The sequence below is a fragment of the Montipora foliosa genome, chromosome 14, assembly GCF_036669935.1.
Source record: "Montipora foliosa isolate CH-2021 chromosome 14, ASM3666993v2, whole genome shotgun sequence".
In the NCBI taxonomy this organism is placed as follows: Eukaryota; Metazoa; Cnidaria; class Anthozoa; order Scleractinia; family Acroporidae; genus Montipora; species Montipora foliosa.
In genome coordinates, this window is record NC_090882.1 from 23,500,901 (window position 1) to 23,510,900 (window position 10,000).

General features: G+C 41.4%; 1 protein-coding gene across 1 annotated transcript in view; it reads left to right on the forward strand.

The window, feature by feature from the left end:
• The window catches only part of LOC137985555 (guanylate kinase-like), a 31,171-nt gene that overhangs the window by 17,528 nt on the left and 3,643 nt on the right, over nt 1-10,000 (forward strand). Inside the window, exons 3-7 of the mRNA XM_068833172.1 lie at nt 4,867-4,908; nt 7,652-7,748; nt 8,783-8,846; nt 9,439-9,513; nt 9,682-9,766. Of these exons, the coding sequence (XP_068689273.1) occupies nt 4,867-4,908; nt 7,652-7,748; nt 8,783-8,846; nt 9,439-9,513; nt 9,682-9,766 (363 nt within the window). The remainder of the gene's footprint in view (nt 1-4,866; nt 4,909-7,651; nt 7,749-8,782; nt 8,847-9,438; nt 9,514-9,681; nt 9,767-10,000) is intronic.

Sequence of the window (10,000 nt, forward strand, 5' to 3'; positions counted from 1 at the left end):
ATAGACTACCCAAATGGACTACATTAAAAGAGACTACTGTGTGTAACAGTAAAATTACACAAAAAACACAATTTCGAATGAGTACTAATGAAAGAACTGAATTGATTACCAGTATCTACAGGTACCTACATTGCATGCATCTTGTTTATTTTCGTCTGCATGGCCCCATGCAACTAATATTTCCCTGGAATTGAACCAGTCTCACTTCACTTACATGAAGTAATCAGCCATCACAAAAATTATTATCAAAAGCTAAAATGGGTGCTTAGGCTTACCGTAAATACTTAAATACTGGTGACCAATGTCATTTAAAATGGGTGTTTAGGCTTAGTACAAGCACTAATAATTATTGTGATGCTGCTTACGATCAATAAATAGTACTCACTCACAATTGTATTTTTGGGGTAGTCCATGGACTGGGGATCACTGTTTTCAACTGTCCCATACTTGTCAATTTTCAATAATTTAAATAGAATAGTTTATATTATAAGTAATTACCGGTAGTTCCAAACGGGGGATCGTCAGTCCCTTCTTAGGGAGCCACGACTTCGCTGTGACTAGGCCTTGATTCATGCCAGATGGTTGCTCCACTCCCGCGTAAACTACAGCCAAAACTCCCTTCCTGCTTGCATCTCCATATTCGTGCAGGTCGATTGATAAAATCTTCTCCTCATGTTTCACTATGGTTCTTGCTGCTTCTATGTGCTCTGGAAGGCTTTGTTCCCACTTGTTCCATTTCCTTTTTAAGTCGCTGGGCAGGGGGTTATCCCACACACTTCGTGTGTCACAGGCCTCTCTATAGAGTGCTTTTCCAGAGAGGGTTACCGGTGAAGCTACAATGAGCGACAAAAGTAGTTGAGACACTCTTAGGAAAAGAGGCTTTTCGATACCTAAGCATTTGTTCTATTTTATTTGCATCTAGCGTTAATTCTCTGTTATCCCCGGCCCCCCAATCCCAATTCAATGTTTTGGGGGAAAAAGGGGGGGGGGGGGGGGGGGGGAAATGTATCCAAGACGCAGAAAATCGAATTTTACTGCCAAGTGCCTGAACACTTTTGTCGTTCATTGTTGTCCCAGCAGATCATAGACTTAAGCGATCTTTGCCAGGATACCCCTTTGGTTGGTTCAGCGGCGAACGTCGGAAAGCTGACTTGGATTTCATCTCTCTCTTTATTCTAGGGAAGTCCCAGCAATTTAGATTCCCCTAAGTTCCTAGCACCCAGTTGCTGCTTGGCGTAGGTCTGACTTTCTTTATCTGGGAATGAATTGTCAGCCTCTAAATCCCAAACGTTTGATTGCCACTTGTGAAATTCGAAAGTTGCCTCACTTAAGATTTCTTGGGCCGTCTGCTTGGCTTCTAGGGCTTGTTTCACTGACTCCCTGCCTGTGATTAGATCATCGACATACATGCTGCGCTCTATCTCCTCCACCAGTTTTGGGTTCACTGATTTGTATTGTCATAAATGTTCTTTGATCATAACTGCGGCTAGGAGGAACGGAGACTGCGCTAAGCCAAAGAGTAAGGTAAGGTTAAGTCGCCAGGAGACCCATCAGGCTGGCGCTTATCTCCGGTTTCTGTGGCATGAAGTGACTAGGAGTATTTCTACTCCCCCCTGGATGGGATGCTATTCCATCACAGGGTTACCCCCAGCATCTTGCTGGTACCCATTTATACACCAAAGAGCCAAAGAGTTCTCGGGTGAAATGCAATGTTTCCACTTGCTTGCTCCTTAGATCCTTTAACCAGTGAAAGCGCAAAGTGTCCTGGTCTGCTCCACAAACATGAATCTGCAAGAATGCTTGCCTCAAGCTGCCCGCGATTGCCACCGTGTAAAATCTGTTTCTGTAGTGGTTCTGTAGTGGTAGGCCTACTTCCAGGCACTCGTTGAGTGAGGCTGCACTTGAATTTGCTCGCGCTGAAGTGTCATACACGATGCGCATCTTTGTGGTTTCTGCATTCTCGCACACAACTGCTTGGTGGGGATGTAGAATTCTTTCCCATCACTGCCTGCTTTATCCGTACGTTCTACGATTCCTTGATTTAGCTGATCCTGGATGATGTCTTAGTTTATACCTTTCAAGCTGGCCTCGCCTTTCTAATCTGTGTACAAGGTTTTCCAGACGCTTCAGGCTCACCGTGCGGTTGTTAATTAGGGGAGGATGATTCCCCTTCAAGGGTAGGCTTGTCTCGTACCAGCCTTCGGCACTCTGGAAAGCTGTTCCTTGAATTCTTCGTAAAGGGTTTCCTGATCTCCACTAAGTTTTTCCTTCAGCCCCAGGACGTCCAACTGGCATAATTCTTCGTAGTCGATTGTTGAGGTCTGTGTTAGGAACATATTACCGAAATCTAATTCCTTTCCAGGTGACGTGATGGTCCAGCTGAGCCTTGTGTATTCTGCAACTGGTTCTCCTGGGCGTCCAATCCTTGGTCTTGTTCCTGTTTTGATCTTTGCATGCTCGTTTGTCCCAAGGATCAGGTGTGCATGTATCTTAGGCAACATAGGTTTTATCGTCGTCATACGCTATGGTTACACCTCTCAAATAGGAAAACTGCTCCACCATTTCTGTGAATTTGCAGTTTTCAAGTGTCAACAATTCCTTGTGGTCGACCTTGTTTACTTCTGCTTCTAAGGAGAATTTGCCATCCAAACTTCGAATTAATTTTTGTAAACCATAGATATTTATCGCTTAGTTAGATGTGCCAAACATTTCAATTCGCTGGAATTCTTGACGGATTGGATGCAAATGTAAACAATCTTAAAGGGTTGATGATGCATAGGAACTTCCTGCTCCTGTATTCAACAGCGCTCTACACTTTATACCATTCACTCCGGCTGTAACCATGGGATAAACCACTCCCTTCCCTTCCACGCTCATCGCAGTCATCAATTGATCTTGTGGTGTAGATTTATCACAGATGGACGTATGTTGTCCTCTGTTGCAAATTCGGCAACCAGAGCAACTTTTACACTCAGTGGTGGGATGTTGGTTTCCTGTACAATTAAAACACAGTTAACACAGTTGTTTAATGCCTCATTGCTTCCTGCGGTCTTCAACTGTCATAAACTTGTCACAATTTACAGATCTGTGGTTTGCGGGCTCACAGTACACACACCCCCTTTGCGTTGGCATTTTCTTTTGTCTGGATTGTTTTTTTTTGCGACCACGAAACTTAGCGCTTGGCTTCTCCAAATTCTTGGTGTTGCTTTCAACTGGCAAGGTTGCTGCCTAACGGTCGCCTGGTCGCCTGGGGCGCCTTATTTGCGAGCGTGGGCGACCAAATTTCTAAACAAGTAGCCCGAAGGGGCGCCTTACTTGATTCATCCTCACTTTCTTGTAAATATGATCCCAGCCAGAATTAATTAATTCTGGGCTCTTGAAAAAATGACTTGGGCTACTAACTTTTGATGTTGGAAGCCCGAAGGGCTCCCGGAAAATTTTCTTAGGCAGCAGCCTTGACTGGATTTATTTCCTTCCAAGTCTTAAGAGCCTTTATCAATCGTGGAAAGTCCCAGTTCTGCCAGTCTTCCTGTCCTCTAACTAAATCCGCCTTTATTCTCTTCAGCTTGTTGAGCACACTCCTTGTATTTCCTGATAATTATGTCCGTCAATCTCCCCAGTGTCTCCAGAGATTGGACATTGTACGCAAGCTTCTTGTAAAAATTTGTGGATATTCGCAGGTTGTGTCCCAGTGATGACAGGCAAATTCATGATATTCTGCACATACGCATTCACAATCTCACTAGTCTTCCCGTATTCGCTGACAAGGATATTTTTTGCTCTCTCATAGCCTTCTGTTGTGAAAGGTAATCCGTCCATTTCTGTCTGAACCTTTGGATCTACAAGTTCCTTTAGATAAGCGAATTTGGTCACAGACGCTAGGTTTGTCTTGTCCATTTCTGCTTGGAATTTGTTCCAAAAAGGCAGCCATCCTTTGTACGTCCCCTTGAACTTCGTGATTTCCAGCTTCTGGAGTATTGCTGCCCTTTGTTGACTTTGTTCAGTGTTCACGGCAGGGTGCCGTTTGACCTTCGTTTCTTCCATCTCACGTTCGAGTTCTAATTTCATTTTGTTCTCTCTCAAATTTAAGCTCCTCCTCACGAGATCTCCTTTCTTCTTCATCCCTTTGTTTTCAGTGTTCAACCTTCCTACTGGTGTCGTGTAGCCATGTCTCCATCAGCTTCAGCAATAGGTCCTTCAATGCTACGGCTCCAATTCTCAACCTCTTCGGCGCTTTTACCAGCTTCGAATATGGTCTGTTCTACCCTCAGTTTAAGTGTGTCCATTTCTTTCACTAATTCTTTTAGGTTCTCGCGTTGACATTCAACTGCTTCCAAGTTTCTTTTCTCCACAATGCCATGTGTCTTCGCCCTAGTGTATTTCAACCTTTGGATGTTAGCGTCGGCTTCTTTTTTTAGTTCCTCCATGCTTCGCCTTGTCCCGTAGGAGGTGCCACTGTATGGGGAATGAGACCAACGAGTCCGCTAGGTTCCGACACTTCACGGTTTATTCTTTTCCAAGTTAGCTTTCCCTCATTACAACAGTTACTGTTACAGTACTCTTGCTTGAATCGCACTGCTCACAGAGCTCTCACTCGAATCACAGATTTTCCACACCTTAAAAAATGTGATACGATAGTTGCGTTTGCCAGTGCGCAACGATAACTTCATCTGTCAACATGGTGATCGCTGGTCATGAATCAGCTCAACTCAAATATCTTAGAACAATTTCTCACAGTCCATGGACTGGGGATCAGTGTTTTCATCTCTCCTGACAAGTATAGTTTTCATGATAATCTATTGGTATGGTGTTCAGGTATTTATTGTTATATTTGACCTAGTACTCAGAAGTGTATTTTATTTTCAGATACAACTCGACGTCCACGGGCCGGGGAAGCTGATGGAAGGGGTAAACCATATTATTTATGAATTTAACAGTTACTGTACACAGGGGCAAAACTACTACATTGTAATTTATTATGCGTTTTGTAGGGGAAAAAGGCATACTGTATTTTGACTTCACAATTCCTCTCTATAACGCTTTTACCGGCTGGTAAAACACAGTTAATGGAACATGACACCCCTAGAGGGCAAGACTGCTTTCGTTCGTCACGCAATCCAGTAAGATAAATAATAGAACAATATTGAATGCTGAATTCATAAATGAATGTTCCCTTATTCTAGCAGTTAGTACAAACGCTATTCATGTCTGTATTTTAGCTTCTATCTTGCTGAGTAATCTAGTGATATATCTTAGCTTTTCCTAGATTGGTCCTTATATTTGTTAGCCCCATTCATGGCTGACAAGCCCGCCACGTGGCGTCTCTTTAGCTCGTAGTACAGCTGTACCTATTGGTCGAACTTTGAGACACTGTCTTGCTATATAAATCTCAATACACTGTAACAGGGCATAATCCTGGCAGCTTGCCCGAGAGTACACAGTTTGTAACAATTTTGCTTTAAAATTTCCCACCCTCCCTCCCCGGGAGACGGGCTTTTGTTTGTTATTTGCCAATAAACTGGGGTCACTCCTTGTGGTCGGTTAAGTCTGCGTAGCGACTTCCCCCAAGCTTTGGCATTGCTTGTGTCTTGCCATCTTATATCCTTGCCTTTATCTTGTCCGATCCAGCCTCTGCTGTGCTGGGGAGATAACAAAGGCTCTGCCAATACTCTTGTTCTATTCCCACGTTTGTGGGGGAATAAGTGAGGCTTTTAGTTTTTGCACCTATTATTAAGTCGCGTAAAAACCTGCCACAGGGCTGTGTCCCCCTCAATTACGCCATATTGTTATTTGCTTATTTGTTGTTGTTACACTATCTAGTCGCGTTACACTCTACTCTTAGTTTAAATTATGGAATAGTGACATTAATGGAAATTTATAAGACCTTACTATCATGGCTACAGAAGTGGGAATGGCACAAAGCAATATTGTTGATTAAATGAAGGAAAAAATAGCAATTATTATTGTGTTGCGTGTGCCACATGCACTTTAGTACTTTTCTTTGCCACGCTTTGCAAAAACCAAATCTTCCAACAAATCCAGTTATTGGATACTTGGCTAAAATTATTACCCGACAGTAACTGGTATATTTTGGCAAAAATAACTGTCAGTCTTATCAACTAAATACAATACATAGTTACTTAAGGACGTTTGCGCTAATTTTTGTGCGCAACTTTTACTGCGCAGATAACGCAACTGTAATATGTCACACATTACTTCAAGCATTGGTTAAGATCTTATGGCAACAAAAACGCCAGGGAAAAATCTCCAGGTCAGCTAAAGAATGACACATTTTATTTCCAATTCATCATGAAACGTTAAAGAGAAAGGACCGGGAGGCTGGAAAAGGTCGCTAATCGAGTTGTGGTTAAAAGTTTTGAAAACTCAAGGACCTTTTGAAGACCTTTTTTGTAAGCCAATAGCTCACCAATGCTACATCTAGAGCTTCCTTTAAACTCTTCCATCATGTCCAAACACGTGTCTTATAGCAAAGGAAAGCAAGTTACAGTGTTAAGCTGCATTTGTTATGGTCACTGTGATACACATCGTGTCTGGATTTACTGTAGGTTTTGGAAAGAATGTGAATTCTTGCTTGACGTGGCTCCAGCCGAAAGTTTCAAAGGTTTCAACTTATATGTGGTTCTTATTGGATGATTTGGTACTACAATGCTGTATCACATAATTATTAGCAATGTTATGGTACCATAATAAACACCAGTTTAATTGCTGAACAAGATGTGGTCATTAAAATTGTGTTGTAATAAGTCACTGTGACAATGCATTTAGTCGCACATATCTCAAAAACAAACCTGATGACCCCCAGTTTTGATTGCTGGAAAGTGAACAGAAGGCCAAGATGAAACTTTCTGCAAAGTTAAAAAAAAATTGTACTGCAGAGTCAGAGCCACCTTAAATCTGTGGTTTTTTAAAGGAGGCTCTGATTCTGTAGTACAGAATTTTTTTAAACTTTGCAGAAAGTTTCATCTTGGCCTTCTGATCACTTTCCAGCAATAAAAAATAGGAGTCCCTAGAGTCCCCAAACACCAAAGTAAAGGGTGTTTTTGCTGGGCTTTCCTGTTGGCAAGGTAACTTATAACGTCACAACAATGACCGCATCCTGTTCAGCAATTATCAGTGTTTTATATGCAGGATTCGCACACTTTTTCAAACCAAAAATTCAAGGACTTTTTCAAGGACTTTCAAGGGCCAAATTTTGAAATTTCAAGGACCTCTTTTTTATTTACGTCGATGAATTTACCCATAGAAATGGTCTGACATTTTCCGTAACGTACATGCGTGAAAATAATGTATGTTTGTATGACATGACTTGAGTGGCTGATTATTTTCACTGAAGTTTTCAAAGATTAAAAATGCGGGCCAGAAAAAAATTCAAGGACTTTCAAGGACCAGGAATGAAGAGCAGAGATTTTCAAGGATTTTCAAGGCCTTGAAAATGCACTCTCAAAATTCAAGGCTTTTCAAGGCTTTTCAAGACGTGTACAAACCCTGTATATGGTACCGTAACATTGCTGTTACATGATAAAGTGTGCAGTGCCAGTCTTTCTAAAGAGAGTCTCTCTTCATAGTGTTGAAACTGGTTAGAGCCACCTAAAGGTCTGTTGGACTTACTAATTTTGTTTGTTTTTTCTAGAATACTACTTTACTGATCGTGAAGCAATGCAAAAAAGTATTGATGATGGTGAATTTATTGAATCAGCAGTCTACAATGGAAATCTGTATGGAACAAGGTAAGTTATTGACCCCTGAAAAAGCTGGCTTGAAAAAGGAATCATTGGTTTTCTGTATTTTTGCTGGACTAAATACCTGTACAGCAGAACCTTTGACATTTATCAAATTAGTGGTGCAGAATACCAGTAATAACCAACTGGTGAGGGGAAAAGTAGTTTGCTATTGACTAGCCAGGAAAATGGCGAGGGTTGCTCAGTGTGGAACTGAATTCTGCAACTCCTGGCCCAGGTTGCTTGAAGCGTGGTTAGCGCTTAACCAATGTTAAATACTATGGATACCTCTTAACCAATGGTCAAATCAGTGGTGCAGAATACCAGTAATAGAGGTTTTTGCATGGCAGCCATGTTGCATGGCAGGAACAATAGATCTTTCTAATGCAAAACATTTTCATTGTTCCTGCCATGCAAAACCTCTATAACCAACTGGTGAGGGGCAAAATAGTTTGCTATTGACTAGCCAGGACAATGCCGAGGGGTGCTCAGTGTGGAACTGAATTCTGCAACTCCCGGCCCGGGTTGCTTGAAGCATGTTTAGCGCTAACCAATGTTAAATACTATGGATACCTCTTAACCAATGGTCAAATTAATGGTCCAGAATACCAGTAATAGAGGTTTTGCATGGCAGGAACAATAGATTCTTTTTCCTATGAGAACAAATGTTTTTTCAAATGCAAAACATTTTCATTGTTCCTTTCATGCAACATGGCTGCCGTGCAAAACCTCTATAACCAACTGGTGAGGGGCAGAATAGTTTGCTATTGAGTAGCCAGGACAATGCCGAGGTTTGCTTAGTGTGGATCTGAATTCTGCAACTCCAGGCCCGGGTTGCTTGAAGCATGGTTAGCGCTAACCAGTATTAAATACTATGGAAACTTATAGGTTTTGATACCTCTTAACCAATGGTTAGCGCTAAACAGGCTTCGAACAACCGGCCCCAGATTGGTAGTCCTGCACCCTTATGACTCACCCAAACAGCCTCTTTCTTCTTGAAAATTTAACTTGTGCTATAATGGTGGTTTAATTTTGTCTTCTAGTAAAAAGGCAGTGCAAGATGTCCTGGATTTGGGCAAAGTTTGTGTACTTGATATTGATATGCAGGTAACAAATGGCAAGTAGAATTGATCACTGACATGTTTAGCAGGGCCCTTAACTAACTCAATCCTTTTGATTTCATTGTTGAAGGCCAGCTAAGCATTATAACAAAACTAAATATTAAGGTAAAAATAAAAATTTTGTGGGAGGTTGATTCATGTTTGGGGGGGGGGGGGGGGTGGGGGGACAACTCTAAGAAACATTGTTTGGGCAACCTTATCTGTATAACTTTAAGCCCTCCTAGGTATTTGAAAGATAGCCCCTATTTTTTTGGGTGACATTCCTGCTTTTTTCGTCTTTGTCCCGATAATATGTCATTGGAAGTCCAGCACACTCTTTCTAAAAGACTGCGAGGATTCAGTTTAGCGTAGCCCAGTGTGCTATTCTCTGTTTTCGTTTCATCATAACTACCGCTAAAGCTCTTAAGGTTTTGGGCAGGGCAGCAGAAAATATATTTTTGCACCCCTTAGTTGTACTAATAATATTGATTGAGTTCCTTTTATTAATACCACGTCAAAAAACCCTGTTGAACTAGCTGCCAGAGGATTATTAATGAGGTTTTTCGCTACAAAACTCAGCCACTTTTGTTTCTCCACAGGGAGTAATAAATTTAAAGAACACAAGCCTCAATTGTTATTATGTATTTGTCAAGACTCCTTCATTAGAGGAACTGGTTAGTAAAAATTATATGTAGTTTGTTATTAATGGTTTACTGACTTTGTCCTTTCATGTCACTTTGGCAACTGATGCTTACATGTATGTAGCCTTTTATAACTGGCAAGAAAATTATAGTCATGTTCACCACTGAAAGTTGTTGAGTTTCTTTTCCGAATGTTTTCAGGAAAAGCGTCTTCGTGCTCGTGGGACAGAGACAGAAGAGTCTTTATCAAAAAGATTAGATATAGCGAAGGAAGAACTTGCATTTGGTATGTTCTTGATTTGCATTGACAACTCCATGAATGTTTGACAGATTTGGAAGCACAGTAGACAATCCTTGATAGAGTTTGATCATCTTGCTGAGTGTGGGCGTGGACATGACTGTTGAGTGACCTTTATTTCCGAATTGAGGATGGAGTGAGGCAGCCCCTAATGTCTCTGTTTTTCTAGGGTCTAAATCTCTTTTAATCACAAAAGATTATAGCATAAAGTCAAAATTTCCT